Source organism: Abrus precatorius, unplaced genomic scaffold (assembly GCF_003935025.1).
Source record: "Abrus precatorius isolate BTA unplaced genomic scaffold, Abrus_2018 Scaffold3, whole genome shotgun sequence".
In the NCBI taxonomy this organism is placed as follows: domain Eukaryota; kingdom Viridiplantae; phylum Streptophyta; class Magnoliopsida; order Fabales; family Fabaceae; genus Abrus; species Abrus precatorius.
Window position 1 is genome coordinate 2,268,423 of NW_020874373.1, and position 23,043 is coordinate 2,291,465.

General features: G+C 31.9%; 3 protein-coding genes across 5 annotated transcripts; 1 reads left to right on the top strand and 2 right to left on the bottom strand.

Moving 5' to 3' along the window:
- Positions 1-1,652: 1,652 nt before the first annotated feature.
- LOC113863010 (F-box protein PP2-A15) lies at positions 1,653-6,228 on the bottom strand. 3 transcript variants are annotated; one of them, XM_027496372.1, is made up of 4 exons: positions 5,745-6,228; positions 5,538-5,656; positions 2,159-2,547; positions 1,653-1,829 (listed from the first exon to the last, which is right to left on the bottom strand). In XM_027496372.1, the coding sequence occupies exons 1-4, from the start codon at positions 6,048-6,050 to the stop codon at positions 1,759-1,761; spliced, it is 885 nt and encodes a 294-aa protein (XP_027352173.1). In that variant the 5' UTR covers positions 6,051-6,228; the 3' UTR covers positions 1,653-1,758. The 3 variants fall into 3 exon arrangements, with proteins under 3 accessions (XP_027352173.1, XP_027352172.1, XP_027352175.1); XM_027496371.1 differs by lacking the exon at positions 1,653-1,829 and having other exon boundaries at positions 1,857-2,547; XM_027496374.1 differs by lacking the exon at positions 1,653-1,829 and having other exon boundaries at positions 1,905-2,448; positions 5,745-6,203.
- Positions 6,229-10,756: 4,528 nt separating this feature from the next.
- On the top strand, positions 10,757-12,145 carry LOC113863792. Its single transcript, XM_027497507.1, has one exon. It carries the CDS (start codon positions 10,757-10,759, stop codon positions 12,143-12,145), a length of 1,389 nt encoding a protein of 462 aa, XP_027353308.1.
- Positions 12,146-14,290: 2,145 nt separating this feature from the next.
- Positions 14,291-21,301, bottom strand: LOC113862758 (pyruvate kinase 1, cytosolic-like). Its single transcript, XM_027495934.1, has 16 exons — positions 21,208-21,301; positions 21,036-21,132; positions 20,827-20,924; positions 20,390-20,545; positions 19,915-19,992; positions 19,526-19,657; positions 19,322-19,402; positions 19,125-19,196; positions 18,925-19,014; positions 18,211-18,355; positions 17,018-17,106; positions 16,718-16,813; positions 16,306-16,373; positions 16,047-16,146; positions 14,985-15,044; positions 14,291-14,611 (listed from the first exon to the last, which is right to left on the bottom strand). The coding sequence occupies exons 1-16, from the start codon at positions 21,274-21,276 to the stop codon at positions 14,459-14,461; spliced, it is 1,584 nt and encodes a 527-aa protein (XP_027351735.1). The 5' UTR covers positions 21,277-21,301; the 3' UTR covers positions 14,291-14,458.
- Positions 21,302-23,043: the final 1,742 nt, after the last annotated feature.

Sequence of the window (23,043 nt, forward strand, 5' to 3'; positions counted from 1 at the left end):
TATTACTCTTAAGAAAATTGTTGTTTAATAAACTACGTGACATGGATTCTTCGCATTGAGGGGAATCCCTAGATAGTGGATGACATAAGAAAAGAGGACCTTAATTATGGCAACTTTCTTCTCCTTGTTGTCTCCCCCAAATTTCCCAGTTCTCACAATTTATATGTTCGTTTCTCTGGCCTGACCCAAAAAGCAGGTTCAGTATGATCTTTAATTTATTTTCCTGTATTGCTTTCCACCCTTTTTTCTGCCATGCAATGAAACTTTTGAAGCTTTTTGACTTCAACCCATATGCTTTCTAGGCTCAAGTTAAACCATATTTATTTATTTAAGCTAAATTTATTTTTTAAAATATTTTTTTAATTAAAAACAAACTTTCTATGTGAAAAGTTTGCTAAGTTTAACGTGTAGTTTATTTAAGTTATATTATTATTATTATTATTATTATTGTGGTTGTATTAGTCATTATCATAAATTTTAAGATTATATATTTAAATGCTTAAGTTTATTAACTTACTTAAAGTTTAGACTCATAAATTTTAAGCATATTTTTTAATGTAGTTTGCTAATCAATTATTTAGAAAAAGAGATTCTTATTTTCAAATTTTGAATTCATAATATTAGTGCAGGACAATTAAACTTTGACACATTACAATTATTTTCGACATTGATATCAGCAATATAATTGAAACAGGATAGACGCAATTATTTTGAAGAAAGAGGTTAGCTTTTAAATGTGGTGAATAAAGTAAATTTTATATGTAAAGAAAAATTAAGAGGAAATTACATTTCTCTCCTATGAGAGATCGATGCTTAAAATATATTTTATTTTTTTATTTTAATTAATGTAAATATACTTTTTTATATTTTTTCTCGTTATGGATTTAGACATGATTAATAGATAATTTTAAACATTTATTATCAGTTGTATGATCTTAAAAGATTAAATTAAACAAACACACACACACCGAGTATTCTAACGTCGCATATATATGGGCATATGGCATACGTTTAAATATCTGTCATCAATGTAGGGATATATTATTTAATTTTTAAAAAAAATATGAAGATTAAAACTGACAAAATTATAGAGAATCAAAATTATATTTACAAAAATCGAAATTATATTTTATAAAAAAAACAGTAAAGTGTTAAGAACAAATGTAATGTTAATATTTACATGTGAATGGTGAATTTGTGAATCCAGGTGGACATTTAGATAAATAGCCAAACACTAGCTCTGCTTATGATTTATTTGGATAAAAGAAAAAAATAGAAAATTATAAATCCCATTTTTTATTTTATTAAAAGAATAAATTTTAAATAACGAAAAAATAACTTTTTTCTCTTCAATTCTAATTTAAAACTTTACTTATTCCTCATTTTCATTTCTACGAAACAGAGAATTAATGTCACACTGTATAAATAATTGACCAAGCATATTCTTCCAAAGTTGACTGTCAACAACTAACTGAAGGCATCAAAACAAAATCCCTGTTTGCTTTGGAGTAAAATGCATATTCTAATATAAATCTATGAATAAAATTAATTTAAACGCACATCAATTTTATCAAGAGCCATTTAAAAGTGCTCATGAACATCTTAGAGAAATAGTTTCTGACTTTCATACATTTCTTTTAGTTCATTTTAATAAATTTCTTAATATAACCTATTAAAATAACTTAATTTAGTAAATTTTTATAAATAAATTTATGACATAAATTATTGCTTTAAAAAATTAATTCAGTAAACATTTAATTAAATGGCAAAATTAATAACAGACCAAAGTGCTGGCGAAGCTTGTTCTCCTGTTTCTTTATCCGTCTCATCTGACAAAGGTACAAAGCATGGAAATAAATAAATAAAACACAGAAATGGTGATTATATAAAAACTAAAGATCACATGTACTGACCACCAAAAAATTAAAAATTAAAAAAAGGCCAACCAAAAAGATAACATGCTCCGGATTCTTAATTTTCTACACCAGTAATTTTCTACACTAGCGCTGTATAACAGATCCCAACAGAGTATTCGGGGATTTTTGACATAAACCAAAAAATAAAACCCCTATTCTGTGTGGTTATTTCAGAATGCCGCTTCTCTTGCGTTCTCTCAAATCACTAGGTATAATAAATACAGAATCTACACAAAGCCCACCTTTAGAGTGTGTACAATCGATCTGTTTCATGGAGAATCTAACTTTAGTTGAGGGTTCTGATCCGTTGACAATAAACTCACCCACCTTGTAATCAACCCAATGTCCACGCTTATGATTGCTGCCGTGCGCATCATCTTGTTCAGTGTCATCCAAGCAGCACTCAAATGATGCTTGCTGACCATCCAAAGTTGAGAACTCAAATCTCACTGGTTTTATATCCCAACCATGGGTCTGTTCATAATTGCATACACGCCGACCAAGCCTTCTGGAAAATCGTCCAAGGTGAAGCCTAACGGAGAGAGTATAAATATCAGCAGGAAATGGGAAGCTAACCTCCCCATCCACTTCAAACCACCATATTTGCTGCAAGTATGCTACAGTGTTGAACCTGAAATAAACAAATAATAAAAATCCAATGCAACATCCACAAAAGAGAGCTGACAGATTAAACAAAGCAGCTTCAGCATCAAGCTTAAGATCACTACAGTTTGCAAAACGAAGCATAAATAGCATATAAACAGTAAGTTGGCATAATTTAACTATTTAAGTTTAGAAGGCATTGGGAAATCCAGGTGTCCAACTATCTATAAACTAATCTAGGCTCAGCAAACCAATCAAAACCACCTATTGAAGTTTTATTCATAGAACAAAAGTTCGGTAGAATCAGATTGAGCATGTCATAAGTATGGCTCAAAGCTAACACATCTACAGACTGAACCAAATTGAATATATAATAGAATTTCAAAATATCATTCCAAATCAGAAATAATTAAGAGTAAATTACATCTTCCTCCCCTACTAGATGCTTAAATTAAAGTTTTCCCCAGAGAGATGGATATGAGCTATCTTTAGTCCATTTCAAATTAAATGAGCCTTTTAAGAACAGCTTTTTTCCCTCTCCACAACTCTCAATATAATTGATAGCTAGTTTCAAATCCTTTACCATTGACTTTGGCACCTTAGAGATTGAACTGAATTTTTGGGTAAAGTTCCATTTCAAAACAATAGAAAGAGTAATTGAAACTTCATTTCATCTTCTAGAGTTGTAAAATTAATATGGTGTTGAAAATAACTACCTGTGACACTGAAAGTTGAAGAGAGAGGAAAAGTACTCCTTGGGGACTTGTTCATGGCGGTTCATCAATGCTTAAACATTTGCTCAGGGTAAAATAGATTAAAGTATAGGTATTACTTCTCTTAGGCAAAGAGAATGTGAATTTTAAAATTAGAAGTGAGGGTGGTATAACTTAAGTATCTCTCCGAACTCAGATAGGGGAGCATAATTTAGCGCATAATCAAAGCAGCAAATCATGTCCCTCATTTAGATAAAGGCATGCACACGTAAGTACAGAAGTTTAATGGGAAAATATCATGATGTTTTCATACAAAGCCCAAAAAGAATCGAATATGTTGGAACATGATAATTTGCTTTTTAGGTGGATAATATAATAAGTAATTAATCAGAACACACTAGACCATTTGGATTGGGTCTGGCAGGGTGGCCAGCTTTTGTTGTTTTTTCCTTTCCTTTGAACATCACAAGCCACAGGGCATCAGGAAAGTTAAACCAATGAATGATTATGAAGTCATAATCAATACAAAATAGGTTCATATTTAAACCAAAAGCATAAGAAACCACAGAAATACTACTGTATCATCAACTTCAGAATTATTCATAAACTAGAAAAAATAAAAAGGGTCAGGCAGGAGAAACAACAGAAAAGAAAATGTCTCCAGTTCCACTTTCTCAAAAGGACAATCATAGAGCAATCAGAGCATACCAGACAAACCCATAAGACACCAACAAAACAGTAACAGATAAATCATGTACACAGATTTTAAAAGTTGATGTTAGATTTAGATTGTGGAATTCGGATGGTTGGATTTGGATTTAGATTAAGAATTTAAGGCATATTTAACAAATCAGTAGCTTGGAAGTTTAAGTATAAATCACATTTAATATATAATTTAGCAAAAGCTTTTCAAGATTACAACCACAAAAGCTCCAGCAGAACAAGATGTATAATGACATTACTCCAACATATATGACTCATGAAACTTGTTATATATATATATATATATATATATATATATATAGAGAGAGAGAGAGAGAGAGAGAGAGAGATAACTGTGCATGCAAGCAATTGACATTGAGGCTCTGGACCAAATAAAGTAGCATTCATATCTGAATTGAACTGAAAATTTGGTAAACTAACAGAAGAAATGGGGACATTTTCAGATAGCATCTAAGTCCAGTCCTGGGTAAGATTTTACACCAACAAATTCTGAGCCACAAAGACTAATATTTGATTGTTTTATTTTACATGAATTCTGTTAAGTTTGATATCTTTAGCCTACTTGATAATTTGGTTACGTACCCTGTGCAGTCACTTTCACTAATAAACTTTATTTCTTATTAAAAATTTACATTAAGCTTGGTATTTTAGCCTCCTCGATGATCATCTACAACAGTTTCCAGTCAATATATTAAGATAAGAGCAAAAACTTTCACTTGATTGGAATAGAAGTCATATCTTGGAATGCCAAGAAAGTTTGAGCAGTTTATCCATCCACACTCAATATTCAAGGACAATGGCACTGAAAAGCTCCCATCGTTCAAATAAGTCAAAGAGGCATGCTCTTGGAACATGGTTTCAGCAGTCAAGTGCGGCAATTATAGAAAAAATCTTTACTTTTGAATTCAATTAATATGACTTCGTAAGGAAAAATACAACATGATCTGTGAATTTTTATGTGGCTAAATACTTCAACACAAACTTGAGTTATAGAAAATCACTAACAGTTCATTCTTTTACTCTTTCCCTTTTCTCCTTATATTGCAAAAACATATATATAGTTGATCCGAGGATCACTTAAAAGGCAAACCAGTTTGAACCCTCTACCACCAAAGCACCACAGTCATCGAAGTTATTGGGAAACCAAAACAATGCTCTTATCGTTGCTTTTACATAATACCAAAAACACATTCTACCTTATAACTTGAGTTTAGCACTTTCAACAAGGTCACCTGCATCGCACAGTTAAAGTGGCATGTAAAACATCACAACAACAAAACAGGCGTACCACTTCGCCGCCGGAGCAAAGAATTGACACAAGTATATAATTAACATCCTATAATCCAGATATGCCTGCCACCAACTACATTGTACAATATCAATTACAACACGCTCAGTAGAAACATTTACGGAGCATGCAGGTTTCTAAGTTCTCACACCATTCAGAGAACAGAAGGATACACGAAGTCACCTCAAGTTCAATTAAAACTAAGATCACAACTTACCTAATTTTACATCATCACAACTTAAAACACGTCATTTAAAGTAAATTAAAAGCAACAGAAAGTTTAGGAAATCTAACCTAGATTCTTCAGTAGGAACCCAAGTCCAGTATCTGCGGTCATCAATTCCAGTAATCGACATCGCTCTTGCCGAAATGGACATGCAAACCCTTCCCGTGACCCTGTCCAGCCACACTTCCTACAAAACCTTCTACCATCAACGAATCTCACAGAACACACAATTCACCACGCAAAAACTCCAACTAACCTAAAAAGAAACACCATACCTTGTTGCCGTCGTCAAACGGAACTGGCCGAGATAGCAGCGCGAAGATGTCCTTCTTGGAGAGATTCTGATACCTCTCCGGAGGCATTAAATCGAGCAGATCTTGGTAGTTACGAGGCAACTTCGCTTCCCAGACGTAATCGGCAGAGGCGGCGCCGCGAAACGCTCGATTCAAGCGCGCCAAGTTGCATATCTCCGGCGGAGTGAGATGCAGGAAAACGCGAGCGACGCAACTCTCCGGTATGTCGCCAAGGCCCGGAGCGGTGGTCGAACCGTTGGTTCCTAGGTTCGACAGCGAGGCCCCCATTCCTGGCAAACGTTTCCTTTCATTCAGGTGAAGGTGACGCAGAGGAACGAAGGCAAAATCAGAGGCAGAGCGCGTGGGGAATGGATTGAAGTGAAAGCAGCATTTGGGGATTCAAATTGGAATTGCATCGCATTTTTTTTCTTTCCCTCGTGAGGGAATTTTCCTCGAAAATGAAATTGGAAGCTGAGGTGCGACCCCAATGCTCTTTGTTTGTTCGATTCTACTCTGTGTGAGGGTGCACACTAATACCAGTGCGCCCCACTCCAGGTACATGTTCATTTTACACCAATTTTAGCTGTATTTTTTTAAAGTAATTTTACTGTTATTTTTAATTAAAATTAAAATATAATTTTATTTTATAAAAGATATGTATTTTTATATTAATTTATATAATTTCTCTTCTATAAATTTACTAAAAAACGTGGCCTACACGCTGTGAATTCGCATGTTCTGAATTTATGAGCTACTAATAAATGACCTTATTCTGCTTTCAACCTACTCAACCCCGAAATAGTTATATCAAAGTACAATTTTTAAAAAAACTTTTCAACTTTATTTGAATTTATTGCATAAGCATTCAAATTAAAAATTATAAGTAAATTATAATTATTTTATATGATTTTTTATATCTTATTTTGATATATTTATTCCAAAATTTATATTTTTGTCTTTTCATTTCATTTTTTATTTTTTATTTTAATTTAGTCCGTTAAAAATGTTTTATTTTACTTTTTGATTTCTTTAGTTAGTATCTGTTTTACCTATTAATTATGATAGTAATAAACACGTAACTGAAAATAAAATATTTTTTCAGCTTTTAAATACTGTCACAATTGATAAATAAAACTATAATTAAAAAATAACAAAAGAGTCACATAAAACAAAAATATGTAAAATTAAATTAAATTAATTGGATAACCAAGGTTTTAATTTCACTTAATTTTACTATAAATAAATGATTTGAATTGTTTTTTTTTATAATTTACTTTAATTTTGGTTTTGATCTCTATATTTTAAAGATTTATTTATAAATCCTTATAATTTCATGAATTTTTTAAAATTATAATAAATAAAATTTGTTTTTTATTAATATGATGATAAAATTGAAACTAAGTAAAATATAAAAAATAAAGATAAATATTTGTTAGTCTATATATATTTATGTTGGTCCTCACATTAAAAACATTTATAACTAGTACCACTAAAAATGTTTTATAAATGTTTTTTATGACATTTTTATCTATTGTTTAGTCAAAATATTGCAAGAGTTTAATGTGTCATAGCTGTGTTACTTTATATGACTTTTTAAATCATGTACAGTGTTTTACGGATTAAGAAATTCCATTATACACTGTGTAGGAACCAACACAACTAAACGAGTCCTCACCTTCTCTACTAAGCATTGCCACAATGGTCAACCTTTTATTGCCATCGTAATAATGTTTACACTAAATATTGATCATCACTAGAAGTTTATGTCATTCACCCCAGTTTCTGAATTCATAAGATGACACTTCCAGACTAATGAGATAAAAATACGTTTGATTTATTTCTTGAAAATAGTTTTTCTTTTAAAAATAAAACCAAACATGCTCTTAAATTGTAAATTTTTTTATTTTTTCTCTCTCCTTTTTCAGTAAATATATTGAAAGAAAATTTATTTTTTAAAATAATACAAATTAAACTATATAGAAAAATAAAATTTTATTTGAAAATAAACTTAAAAAATACGCAAATAAATTATTACTTAAATCAAATTTTAAAACCGAATGCTCTCAAAAAATTAATTAGATTGTATAAACAAATTGAATATACAAATTTAAAAAGTAAACCAAATTTTAAATTAATCTTAGAAGACATAAAATATATATAAATTTAGCGTTAAATGTCTAGAAGCTTAAAGTGATTTAACATTTTCTTCTTTCTGTAATCCTCATTTCCTTTTCACCTATATGGTTGTTTAGATTCAAACTAATGTTTTAATTAAATTCTTGTTCAATAAATTATTCATAAACAATAACTTATTCATACACTTGACAGTGAAAAATATATTTTTTAAAATTGTCATGAAATTTATTGGAGAAAATTAAAAAAATTAAAAAATTGTAAATCTTCTATATACCAGCTAGAAATATAATTATAACATTCTTATAATATTTGGATTATTTTTATTCTATGAAACTACTTTATTCGAACCTTTTTATGAAAGGATTTTATTAATTGGTAACCTTAAGTATTTATTAAAGAGTTGATCTTAAAAAAATATTACAAATTGTATTAGACTGAAATAAAAATTAAAAAATTATGTATATTTATTATATTTTTAATAAAAAATTACTGTTATTTTAATAAGTAAGTACTCTAACTCTAAGTACACAGATCATTATCACTGTTTTCTATTATAATGTATTGTAAAAGTACTTAATAATCAATATTAAAATAGGTGATTTATATATTAAATAAATAAATATAAAATTTATATGAATATTAAATGAACACCTTATTAATATAAATTTTATAATAGAAAACATAAAAATTATTTAATAATTAATTTTTTTTTTACAAAATTTTAAGAAGAAGGAGAGAGGTGATGTTGAATTATAAAGCAAGAAAAATCGTCATTTTCAAGAGAATACTTATATATATATATATATATATATATATATATATATATACATTTATCTTGCTATGAGAAAATGAGCGAAAAATTGAACTAACAATGTATAATTTTATTTTATATATTTATGAAAAAATAATTATAATATTTATTTTTACAAAAAAGAACTAAATAAAATAAATTTCTAGCAGAAATTTAATTTAATTTAGTAACATAGCATTTAAATTAATTTTATTTAAACATTAAGTCATTCATGTAAATATTTAGTCTTAAATACGAAGGAGGGTATTAAAATATGTAATGTTAATTAAAAGTATAGTTACATTTTTTAGAGTTAGATAATTATTTTTTTTATGAATTAACTTTTACGGTGAGTTAAAAATAATTTTTTAAGCATCTTAATATATAATTATTAATCTTTAAAAAAATCAACTGGATAAACTAAGAACCAAAGTTACAAAACCAGGAGCCCCGTGTCGGGGTGCGTAACAGCCGCGTTATTCGACTACGAATATTCTATCAAAGTTGTTTTATTTATTTATTTATTTATATATATATATATATATATATATATATATATATATATATATATAAGTTGAAAATTTGAGGGAAAGGAAACAGACTCAGTAGATCGATAAGATATTCACTGATTAAAAAGCTATTTGGCTTAACGAATAGATTATCCTACCCTTTTTAAATTCACTCTTTAAATTTGCATCAATATAATATTTCTGTCTTTGAACACATAAATTTTAAAAACCCTAGTCAATACTTAATTCTTATTTTTCTGAAATTATTTTATATAAAATGATAATAACAGCAAAAATAAAAAATAAATTTTAAAAAATAAAAATTAAGAGATTTTAAAAACATAGACACTAAAATATTCAATTTATACCAATTTATACAAATAAAAGATAAAAGTAAAATATTTCTAAATACTCCTACCCTTTATTCTTACAATCCTCCAATTACTAAATAATTTTTTAATATTTTATATTTCATCATGATAATAAATGATTATTTTTATTTAATATTAATTTTATAAAGTAGTAATAAGATTATTAAAAAAATATAGCATCGCTCTAAAAAAAAGATTATTTAGGTAAATTTTAAAATATACAGAGAAATTTCTTGTAAAAATGATTAAACAAATATTTTAAATATATCAAATAAAAACTTTTTACATACGAAAGATATATTTAATTTTTAAATATTAAATTAAATAAAAACTCTTTCCCCCACTTTCGCCTATTAAGAGGGGATTTTTTAGTGTCATTCATTAAATTTTCATCATCTTTGTTTTTTCCTTAAACTTGCAATAAAACTATATTATTATTATTTGTCTTTCTCCTCTGACTTTACTAAGAATCTTATTAATGAATATCTTAAACACATTTATTAAACAATAATAAATAAAATTACTGTTTAAATACCTTAAAAAATAATAAAATATGCTAATACCCCTCTCTCTCTCTATATATATATATATTGATTCTTCTTGTGCAAACAGGCCTTAAGTGGATGTGAATCTGCCTGTGAATTGCCCGTTTCGCATAAAACCTGTGGGTTACTTTTCCAAAGCACAGCCAAACCAAAACCATGGGCAGTTTCTGTCAGCGCCTACAAAACCAGTTGCTTAATATGGTACTAGTGTATACTATATGCTATATATCCTTGTCTTTCCTCACACATGGCACCAATCTTGCATCAACCTTCGTATATTGCCATCTCTACCTTTTTGCCGTTTCCTCTCTATGATTGACTTTACTTGTGCCACTAAAGTCTTTCAAAAAGCCGAAGAATAACATGCATTCAGTCTTTGTGGAACATGATGCTATTGCCATTTTCCCAAGCGAGCTTGTGAGGTGAATATTTACTATGATGCACGTTGATCTTTGTCTTTCTTAACCCAAGTCTTTTGGTCAATTCCATTGCTTCTCAGTTTCACCTTGAAGTCTTCTAATTCTAATTTCATTCACACCCTTCGCTCTAAATTTGTCTTTAGGAACAAACGTTTCTTAAGGTTGTTTGTTTATTAGGCATTTTTTTAGATAGAAATACTGGTTAAACTTGTTTTGAGGTGTTGATGGAACCAAATGCACTAGGTGGTGGAATATTTTCTAACATCAGTAGTGGATTGGTAGGAGTAGAAAACCCTTTACAACAACAACAACAACCAAACCTCCAAAATCAGCAAAACCCTCACCCTTTGCATCATCCTCAAATGGTTTCTTATGCTACCCACCATGACACTGACGCGCATCAGCAATCAATAAAACATGGTTACAACTATTCAGCCACCAAGACCAACAAGCCACAAAGCACCCTCAGTGATGAAGATGAACCTGTGTTCACAGCCGATGACAACAGTTCTGGGGACCCCAAGAGGAAAGTTTCACCATGGCATAGAATGAAGTGGACTGATACCATGGTTAGGCTCTTAATAATGGCGGTTTATTACATTGGAGATGAGGCTGGTTCTGAAGGCACTGATCCCGCAGGGAAGAAGAAAGCCACGGGATTGCTGCAAAAGAAAGGGAAATGGAAATCAGTTTCAAAGGGCATGATGGAGAAAGGTTACTATGTGTCTCCTCAGCAATGTGAAGACAAGTTCAATGATTTGAACAAAAGGTACAAACGGGTCAACGACATTCTAGGCAAGGGAACAGCTTGTAGGGTGGTGGAGAACCAAAGCCTGTTGGATACGATGGATTTGTCACCAAAGATGAAAGAAGAGGTTCGAAAACTACTCAACTCCAAGCACTTGTTCTTCAGGGAAATGTGTGCTTACCATAACAGTTGTGGTCATGGGAGCAACAACAACAATAATGGAGCTTCTAATGTGCAACAATCAGCAGAAGCTGGAACTGAGTCTCAACCACAACATCATCATCATCCACAACAACAACTACATCAGCAGCAACGATGTTTCCATTCATCAGAAAATGGGGTGGGGAGTTTGAGAATGTTGAGAGAGAATGATGATGAGGAAGAGGATGATGACTCAGAGGACTATTCTGATGAGGAGGAAGAGGAATCAGCAGAAGGAGGATCAAGGGGTACTCAAGTAGAGGATGATGAGAATGATGGGATGAGGAAGAGACCAAAGAAGGGAGGGTTTGGTGTATCATCATCTCAGGTTATGCAGCAATTGAGTAGTGAAGCAAATGGTGTGCTGCAAGATGGAGGGAAGAGTCGTTGGGAGAAAAAGCAGTGGATGAAGAAGAGGGTGGTGCAGTTGGAGGAGCAGCAGGTAGACTATCAAGTGCAAGCGTTTGAGTTGGAGAAGCAGCGGTTGAAATGGACCAGGTTTAGCAGCAAGAAGGAGAGGGAAATGGAGAGAGATAAGCTTGAAAATGAAAGGAAAAGGTTGGAAATAGAGAGAATGGTCTTGCTGCTTCGCCACAAGGAGCTTGAATTATTGAATATTCAGCAGCAAAAGCAACAGCATCAGCAGCAACATTCTTCTACCTAGGCAAGAAGAAATTGCTCTGTAAATTTTATGTATGGTACTTGAAATTATACTAGAGAGCGCGTAGATTAGGCCACATCGATGAAAATGATCTTTCATTTTCTGGAGTTATTCCATGTAATTTCCAATTGAAAAAACATGTACTATGCATGTATGTAGATTGTAAACAGTTTCTTCTTTCTTTTATTTTATTTTTAAATATATATAGCAAGCTTTACTAAACATATCTCTGCATCCGTTGATATCAAATTCCTAAAACCAATTCATTTGGAAATCCACTCAGATCAGACTTTTGTGAAAATCTGAATAGAATGACCTAAACAAGTTATCTTGTGTTGGCTAGTGCCAACAACTACACCAAGTCATGTCCTTTGAAGAAAAGGACAAAACAACGAAGTAACAGAGAACCAAAAAGCTCGACTCGAACCCACACAATCTCCTGATTAGAAGACAGGCGCCTTATCCATTAGGCCACAGGCGCTTATTGAGCAAATATATTACTTATTATTTAAAAGAAAAGTATGCTTAAAAAAATTGAAGAGCAATCGATAAAACTATGTGAATATATTTAATTGAACAAACGTTAAATTAGCCTATTTTTTAATCTTGCGTGACGAAAAACCAATGCTCCTATGCTAACATTCTCTACAATCGCAATCAGACCAATCACTCTTAATTTTTTAAAGATACTAATTAATAATATAATCTCTAATTTCAGTCGTGTGATTGAACGCATGCTAATTTTGTCTGTGAAAATATTTAATATATTAAATTATTAAGTAGATAACCCCCACAGATCACGAGAAATCAAGATAAATGAAATTTTGAATTAACATAAAATAATAATATTATGTTTTATAAGATTTTAAAAAATAATAATGAGAGGCTAGATAATAATCATAATCATATCCAGCAAATATCACATGGAGTAAAACGTAGATAAATGGGAATTATATATTAATTAGTGTTTCAAAGTCCGACGGTTTTTTTGGATGACAAAGAGTGAATAATCCAATTTTACAACATATGTAATCCAATGTTGGATGACAAGTGAAATATCCAAATGTACAACATATATAAAAGCTGAAAGGAAAACGAATAATCTCTCATTCCTTCTTGCTCATACCCTTGTGACTTGATATTGAACCATCTTTCGGCTCAAGAAAGACTCTAGCATGGTCAGAACTCAAGAAAATATTTGATTTAATGACAAAAAAAAAAAAAAGATTTGAGTTAAGAGATAGATGAGAGAGAGAAAATTAGGCTGGGTCAACTTGTTTCTAGTTCTTACTCTGCCGACTAGTTTTGTGAACTGCATGAATCAATCACAAAAAACACCAAGCCGATTTACCAGTCTTCTTCTTTTTCTTTACCAAACCTGCTAACTAGGTCCTATTTTTATTATTGCTCAAGACACTCCACAATCGGACCGTTTCCTTCCCCATCCAACCCACCACCCAGCAACCTCCACGGGCTGTACCCATTAACCGTTGTCATGTAAACCTCACTAGAGAACACCAAACAAAAAACTTTTGGGGGAAACATCGTAAAATTGTGATTGAACAGTACGACAGGAGCTTCAAGTTCTTTCCCTATTGCGCCCAATTTGGAAAATTCGATGGGAGCGGCGCAAATGAGAAAAAGAAAAAAAGAGAGGCATTTGATTATTGGACTCGATTTATTTACGCAACTGGATCATAAGCATTGTTTCTTGAGGATGTCAACGCATCTGGATCCAATGCGTATCCACCACGGTTTTTTTTATAAACCTTGGGAATTGGGATAGTAAGCGGCCTTTGCAAGACCAAAAGTTACTACATGTAAAATATATCTTTGATTCAAACAGGTCAAGTTGACCAAAATAAAAAGTCAACTCGGGTAACTCAGATCAGTATGAGCAACGGGTAAAATATAGCCAATCTAGAATTGTTTGGTCCGTATGTAATCGAAATGATAGCGAGAACACAAGCTGAATACAGTACAACCGTCATGCAATTGGCTACCGCCTACATAAGAACACAATTTGTCCCTAGCTTGACAATCAATGTCGAATAAACTTCCCTTTCAATTTGTCCATGTATAGAATTTAACCAAAAAATTGGCATCAAGGGCATATTCCCTCTGATCTTGGAAGTGTGATAACCGGTAATAATAGTTAGCCTAAGATTCATTTTCAACACAAAAAATATAACTAACCACCAAACACAGTGGAGATAACCTTAAATCCCGAAAGCAGAATGACCGATCTGCTGCTACTGCCAAAAACTTGATGAGGACCAAAAAAGAAAAGCCTTAACTGTAGTTGTACCAACGCACTCAATCTTCAAGCTCGATAATCTTAACCACAGATGCATCGCCAACTTTCTGACAAACCACCACTCGATCATGTGGCTTTATAACTCCAGATGCTTTTCCATGATCAAGGGCAACCTTGAGAATAGATTCGTTTGTGGCACCTGTTGACTCGGCCTGCAGGCAGAGTATGCGTCAACGTCTTGAAACTGAGATGTGAGGGGTCGTTGTAAAGAAGCATGTATGCAAGTCATGCAGAATGAAGCTTATATTTCAACACTGTAGCCATGAAGGTAATTACAGAAAAATATAAAACCTATCCAGTTTCCAGATCTACCTAGAGCCTAGAGGAACTACAAGGAACTCAGGAGCCGTAACATGCATTGAAGCAGAACAGATAAACAGTACCCAACCCAGTTGTCTAGCTTCTTTGTAGAATGATCTAAATTCAGCACCCGCAGTTCTAAAAAGAACAATCCTATAATATTAATGCAGATAAACTCGTGAAACAATAACTGGGCGCAGACGCCCTAGAGCAACAGTAACTTACAGGATGTCGGGGATCCGCAAGCACGGGAAAGAGACCTCTTACAATCAGTGATTGCCTAGCCTGTCAAAAATTTACTTATAAGTTGGTAAACAAGATGATCCAACAACACAATATAAATCCTGGTAAATACAAGTTTCTAATCATTAGATGGAACAAATGTGTCCAAACCCAGGCCGTACAGCATCCTCCTCCAAAGTTTAATACAATTCATGGCTGTATTTGCTTTACCCAGCATACAATTAATTACAGCTAAAGAGAGAGTATAATTAGATAGTATTATAATAGATATGTAAAATATACATCGTAGATAAAAGTATAGTCAAGGACATTTGACAGTAAAATAAGATTGTAGATACTAATAAATAAATATATAGTAGGGACTAGGGAGCAGTATATTAATTACATTAGTTGTAAATAAGCTTTCCCACAAATGAGTTGGTAGTTGGTCCTGGAAACGGAAACAAGAAACAGCAGAATAAAGCGTTCTTACGTAGCAATGCAATGCGCAAATGAAAAATGATTTATTCAGAACAATTTAATTAGAATTATTCACACATGTATCAAGGGGGTCAACTATTGCAGATGTATCTTTTGATAACCACATGCCACTCAATAATTTCTGATAGAAAATGATTTGATCAATCCAGTGATTATATAAATTAAGTAATTTTACATAGTTCTTCCACATATAAATTCATAAAAGATAACAATCATTTTGGGATCTGGTCCGTGTTTTCATTTGCTGGAAAAATATAAGTTTAATAAATCTCAATAGAGTAAAAAATGATTTTAGATTTTTGTGAAATTTTATGAACATGATATGCATGATACAAACAGTCCTTGACCCCAACAACGGAATTTGATAATGTTAGAAATCCATTTAACAGAAAGCTACTCACAAAACATCCTACAAAATGTTATCCATTAATCATAGGCGTAAAACCCATTTTTCACTTACAAAAATAGGTCCTAACTCAGTCAAAAATCCTTCAAAATTTAAAGTAACCAATTCAATTGGAGAGAATCTAATAAGATGCAAATGAGCAAAAGTTAAGATCTAACCTCGAAAGCCCCACTAAAGCTCCATTTCAGTTGATTTGTCTTTAGTCGGGGGATCACAACAGAGAGAACTGGCATTGTTGGCCTATATTTTGCTATCAATCTGAAAAGTGCATGAGATGCTTTTAGGAAAGTCTTGCAGATACAAGTGGAAATGCAAGGAAGAAAAAAACATTAATTGATCCAATAGCATTCATTTTCCTGGATTGAATACAATTTGGAAGAAGCTAGATAGTTTAACAATTCTAGATACTAGTTTAACCTTGCTGCCCTTCCAGACGACGTGAAGCAGATAATAACGGAAGCCTTCACCTTAATAGCTGCTCGTACCTAAACAAGTAGGATTTGCAAATAAGAAGTCTCTTTCCATAGATGAAATTAAACCAACCACAAAGACAACGAAGTAAAATTAATGGACAAGAAGTTCTTTTCTTTAAAATAGACAGGCATGCACTAGAAAGCTAAGAAACTGGCCCACAGCAAAAGGCTACCTCTAATGTGGGATCTGGGAGGATCATATGCATGCAGCCTTACCCTGTCAGCAGAGGCTGATATCACAACTAGAACCCCTGACCACCACATCACAAGATACTAACCTTATTGTTGCACCATGTCTCATCATGCTCTAGGAACTACCATAAAATAAATAAGGGGAAAGGTTAAAATGTAATTACAGCAGAGGATGCAATGGATTCCAAGTGGGTCATGGGTTCTCCAACATATTTGACGGTCTTCTTAAAATAAAGGTCTTGATTGAAAACTTTCTCAGCCTGAAATAGAACGAGATATCGGCCATTATTTTGAGTGACATTTCGTATAGGAGATTATTTCCTCGAGTCAAAGGCACATACGTAATGCCACACTATTATCTAAAGGGTGTGAGAAATTGATATTCATATGAAGAAAAGGGTGTGAGAACTACATATTTTCCACCATTTCTTAGAAAATTTTATACAAATGTGAAATGCACTTACTTCTGCACAAATTTTGCCAACTGTAGAAATAGTCTCAACAGGGTATAACCCACGTAAAGTCTCGGCACCCAGAAGTATTGCATCACTTCCTGCACATTTATTAATACCAGTTCAACAATATCCATTAAATGGTTAAAAAAAAAACATGCAGAACAAGAATTAAAAGAAAAGAAAAATATTTATTGACTGTCTTTATTAATCACCTAATGAAGGTTACTGGGTAACAAGTCATAAATAAATATCAAAAGCACAGCAACAAGCACAATAATTGGATACAAAGGCCCCAATGAAGGGAAAAACTGAAATGATTGAAACAGGCCAAGTTCTGAAAAAGAAGATAGTGATATTTCCTGCCTTTGATAGTCACCTAAAGGTTGGGTTACGCAGGTACCATGCTAACCAACCGCAATGACCAAATAGACAACTTCGACACTTAAGCACACACAAAGGCACTAAACTAATGAAAGAGAAATGACATAATTCAAACCTATAAATAAATAAATAAATAAAATTCCTGTTATAATGCATTTAAAGGCTAATTTTGTGTACAATACTACAATGGTGAGACTCTTAACACTGTGTTTTCTGACTTTTCTCTCATGCAAAAATGATTACACCATCTATGTTCAACACTGTCTAACTTGCTCTCTCACTTTCACTCGCTCTCCTTTCCTGGTACATCCCATCACACTTTCTTTTGTGCTGCACAGCATAGACATGTCACTTTCAATTTCTCAACTCACTTAATATATTCACTTCTCACACAAGCAGAACACTGTACAAGAGCATTGCTGTTATTTCTAAGTCCTATAGTCAGTTGGCCAAGTTACTAGTTTCATAAGTCATGTCTGTGCTGCACAGCATAGACATGTCACTTTCAATTTCTCCACTCACTTAATATATTCACTTCTCACACAAGCAGAAGACTGTACAAGAGCATTGCTCTTATTTCTAAGTCCTATAAGTCAGTTGGCCAAGTTACTAGTTTCATAACTCAACAATATTCTAGACTATTTCACTTTCAACAGCTACTACAAATCAGAACTTTCGAGAATTAAATAAAGTCGGTGATGACTTTATTCAAATATGAAATATTTTAAGGCACCTAAATCTAAACTTAAAGAGGAGAATATTTTCCGGACAGCCTATTACTCACCATCCTAATTAGCGTTATCATATGACCAGTGACTTACCATCTAAAACAGCATTGGCAACATCAGTGGCTTCCGCACGAGTTGGTCTTAAGTTGTCAGTCATGCTATCCACAACTCGTGTAAGCACAGCAGGTTTCCCAGCCATATTACACTTGTAAAGGGCAGATTTTTGGAAAAAAAATACCTACAAAAGAAAACGGCAGTGATTAACACCTATTCAACAGCAAGTCTTAAAATAATTAGGTATTCACTTAATGGAGACAGTTATGAATTATGATCATATAATTGATATCAGGGACATCTCTCTTTGCTCTAGTTTTTTGTTTTAACAGCAAACCCCTCGCTCATTTGATGACTAGTGATGCATTAATTACAATAAAAAAATCAAAACTCATAGTAGCTGTCATATATAAATTGTTATGTTCAAATACAGATATTTGGAACATTTATCAAAACGTATTAAATTTTGTTGTTTAATATATCCAAATGTCATATAAAGGACTCCAAGTACTTAGGATATCTATATGATCTAGTTAAGAAAAAGGAGTCAAGCATCTCAAAGTATTTTGTCCAATATCGCCCTTAAACATGTTAAAGTATCCACTTATTTGAATTCATTCAACGAACACAAATGTTTATAATAACTTAAAGGAATTAAATACAGTATCCACATGTTCAAAGCCACAGCAACACATACACAAGTAGAAGCACTTCAAACTACAAACAAAGATGAATTGCAACAATGAATCTAACTTTCTCAGGTGGCAGATCAATGCCCAAATTCCCACGGGAAAGGATAATACCATCTGCCTCTTGTAGAATCTCATCAAAATGGGTCAATCCCTAGAAAACAACACAGGTGTACATTAGCAGTTTAATCAGCATAGCTGAAAGGAATCTAATTAGCATACAAATAAAGTTTGTCCAGTAAATTATGAAGAAATGCAGTTCACCTCAACATTTTCAATCTTCGCAAAAATTTGAGTCTGGTCTAGATCACCTAACTTAGAAAGGAATTCACGGGCCTGGATTTCAAACACATAAAAGGCTGTTAACAGAAAACCGGAAACAGCAATAGGAAAAAAAAATATTTAAATGACAAATTATGAAGTACAGAAGAGTAAAGCAAAGAATGTGGATAACAAGTTACCTGGCGAACATCTTCAGCATGCCTAGTATATGACAATGATAGAAAATCAATCTTGTTTTTCTGTCCCCAGGTGCTTATAACCTGCAAGGAAAAAAATATAATAGCCCAAAACTTTAAAGAAAGCTATATTCTTGGCACATGCAAACTCAACATGTTTAAGAATAGGTAACTCAATAAAATATGCAAGTAAAAAGTAGAAATGACCTCCTTATCTTTATCAGAGAGGGTAGGCAGGTCAATATGAATTTGAGAGGCATGCAAAGTGAACAAAGATCCAGCCAATGTTGCTGAATTTTTTATAGTACAAACGACATCCTTTCCTGTAACTTCAGATACCTGCACAGTTTCGTGTAGAACTCATCATGCATGTAGGACTTCAACTATTTTTATTTGTACTAGCCCCTACCCTAACCATTGATTTGGAAAAGATCAACCGTAAAAATCAATTACTCAAACAATTAAAATATAAACTCAAACAAATGGTTGTTACAGATTAAAAAGAAAAGAAAAGAAAAACTGAAGGACACTACAATAATAAAAAGATAAGGGAATTATTGGAATAAATTTTGCCTTCTGGGCCCAACTTATGTTACCTCTAGCCACACAGAAGTAGTTTCACTTCCTGTGAACAAATATTGACCAACAAAAATGGTGTCTCCCTTCTTCATTGACTGTAAGCAAATACAAATAAGATTAAGGTTCAGACCAACTCAAACATTTCATTGAAATAAAATGCGTCTACAAAATATATGAATTGTATTAATTATGTAGTAAGTAACAAATATCAACTCCAGCAGAAGGCCTCTGAAGAGTCATGCATTGTACCACTTATAGCATCATAAGCAAAAGAAAAACCCCATTGATAGCTGAAATTTACAGCACAGTTAAACTAAGCAACATTAGGAAGGTGCAACAGCAAAATTGGCACTAATCCAAGCAAAGACCGTTGGCAACAAAGAAATTTACTAAAAGAAATCACTCAAGTTAATATTCCTAGTAAAAACAAAACTTTACATGAAAGGTAAGTCAATGGAATAATGACATGTGAAGGTTGAAAACTTAATAAACCTTTGCCAGTCCATCAAAATTGATAGGCAGTATCTGTGAAGATGCCTCTTGTCCCTGATCAGGAGTAAGAACAACCTGAGCATCAGCCTGAAGCGATATCGATTTCTCACTTTTGTTAACAACCTGCATTTCTGCACCCACCGTGTCCAGCATAACCTGCCAAAGACAATAACGGAGTAACCAACACTCATCCCTTCTCCCATTACATAAACAAATTCTACGAGAAAGCTAAACAACAATAACAAAGCATGCATGCATAAACTGGAAGAACATAAATGGAAATTCCCCATGCATTCAGCAAAACCTTAAAAAGGACATCAAACATGTAAAACACAGCGAGTTTCATCCTTAACTTCTAACCAAAGTAATCAACGAATCAAATTTAAGAGAACGTTTGTACCAAAAAGATATTAAGTAAAAAAAAAAAAAAAACTCACAGCACAGAGCTTCTTAGTAGTTTTGATAGCAGTTTTCAAATTCTCCAAAGTTTCCTGGTGGTATTCAGGGTCGCTCCAAGAGAAGTCGAAACGAGCCACTACAGCAGAATAAGTATATAATAACCTCACATCAAATAAGCGTTTACCAAACAGTGGGGAATGAGAAACAGGAGAACAATAAGAATGAAGCAAAAGGAAGATGAATATACCAGACATTCCAGCTTTGAGACACGCAGAAATAATCTCTACCGATCGAGATTTAGGACCCAAGGTACCAACGATCTTCGTCATTGCGGGGAAGAAGCTCTGAAAATGCAATATACATTTAAAAAATAAAATAAAATGAAAAGAAGAGATGAAGAAGAAGAAGAAGAGACTCACGGCCTTGGATGACTCAAGGATAGAAATCATCCGAATAGGCTCCTCGAGAAGCAAGTGACTCGAATGCATTTTTGCTTCAACACACAACCCTACCACTCTTTCACGCACGCACTGAGACAGAGAAAGGGGAAGGAAAAGAAGAAGAAGAAGAAGAAGTTCGATGCGCAGTGGCGTGTGCGTGAAAACGCCGAACGCTGTTTTATGGAACCAAGGTTTGAAGAATATGCTTTCGCTCTTCACATTTATATTGCTCCCGTTTACTGGACCCTCTGTAACAACTTTTTGTTTTCGTTTTTAAAAGACTTTTTTCACCTCCATGGATAAATGTTTCGCCATATATTGGATAACACATTTTAACATGTCCATTTTATTTTTATTGTTAATTTTTTTAATATAAAAATTACATGAATGTTACTTCTAATTTAATATTTTTTATATTTTTAATAAAATTTAATCAATAATTAAAAATATATATTCTTTATACTCTTAATTCTTACTCCATTAAACGAACTGACTTATAATAGTTCTTATATTATTTAATGCAAACCTAATTTATAAACATTTTAATAATATTAATATGTATTTATTTATATCAATTATCATTCCTTTTTGTTTTTTAATCACTCTAGAGATATACGTGTGTCTAAAGACGAAGTGTTTGTTTTCATTAATAAATGAAACGCGACAGAAATATATTTAGTTTTTAAAAAATATTTATTTATTTTTAAAATGCGTGAAATGAAGTTCTTTAGCAATTGAATTGAAACCAAACGTGGAATTTTGTATAGTCGGTTACCTAAATGCTTATTGTTGTACTGCAGTTTAAGAGTTTTCCAGATTTTGTATTTGATGAAAAACGATAGGAAACACAACCTTTTTAAACGAATTTTTCATCAACGGAAATTAGAGTAAATGACATGAATAATTTGTTTTTAGCTCTTTCTGTGCAGAGAAATTGTTTGTCGTTAGTCTCAGGAAGAAAAGGTGGAGACGTGATAAGCTTTCATAGAATTAATTTCCGTGTAAAATAACTCCACTGTTCTGCCAAGGAAAAATCAAATTAATTTGAATTCACTGTTTCCAATTTGAATTATAGTTTGTACACTGCTGCTCCCAATAGGAATTGGGAAGCATCGGAAGAGTCGAACGGAAAAGCGAAGGAGCACATGGTATTGAAGGTTGGTGTGCGTTAATTCTAACTTCAAATTAAAACAAAAATCTATAAATAAAGGTTATTTTTTCCAGATTTTTTATATGGTTTAAAAATATTATTTTTCTCCCAAATGTCTTTTATAGTAATAAAAAAAATTTCTCAAATAAGTTTTAAAATTTAAAAATTTATATTTAAAATTTTTTAAAACTCATTAATTATTTTCATAAATAAAAATTGAAAATTAATATTTTAATTTTTAAAATTAAAAATTTACACTTCCAAAAATTAAATTTTAAAAATATGAAATTATAATTTTGAAAACTAATTTTTAAATATTAGTTGTTAGTTTTAAAAATTAGTTTTTTTAAGTATAACATTCTAATTTCAAAATTTTATTTTTAAAAATAATTAATAAGAAAAAATATTGTATTTATTTAAAAAATTTACCAGCATTAACACATTCAGATGAATTGACATAATTTATTAAATAAGAAAAAATGTACTGGATATAAATATAATTACGCATTTATTAAATAAAATACTGAAAATATGTAAATAAATCATTTAATGTTTCTTTACAAATTTATTGTGGAAATATTTATATAACAAATTAATTTACATTCTGTTTTTAATTTATCATATTGATTATCAAATATCCAATATCTAAACATAATCATATTCAG

Bases quoted from the DNA above. Each gene is read 5' to 3' on its own strand.
- LOC113862758 (XM_027495934.1), bottom strand. From the start codon at position 21,276: ATGCATTCGAGTCACTTGCTTCTCGAGGAGCCTATTCGGATGATTTCT. The intron at 19,197-19,321 runs GTAACTTGTTAT...TTTGAAATCCAG, and splicing joins ATGCTGAAGATGTTCGCCAG to GCCCGTGAATTCCTTTCTAA. The intron at 16,147-16,305 runs GTTAAACTAGTA...TGCACTTTTCAG, and splicing joins TCGTCTGGAAGGGCAGCAAG to ATTGATAGCAAAATATAGGC.
- LOC113863010 (XM_027496371.1), bottom strand. From the start codon at position 6,050: ATGGGGGCCTCGCTGTCGAACCTAGGAACCAACGGTTCGACCACCGCT. The intron at 5,657-5,744 runs GTATGGTGTTTC...AAGGTTTTGTAG, and splicing joins CGTTTGACGACGGCAACAAG to GAAGTGTGGCTGGACAGGGT. The intron at 2,548-5,537 runs GTTAGATTTCCT...TGTTTATTTCAG, and splicing joins GTTCCTACTGAAGAATCTAG to GTTCAACACTGTAGCATACT.
- LOC113863792 (XM_027497507.1), top strand. From the start codon at position 10,757: ATGGAACCAAATGCACTAGGTGGTGGAATATTTTCTAACATCAGTAGT.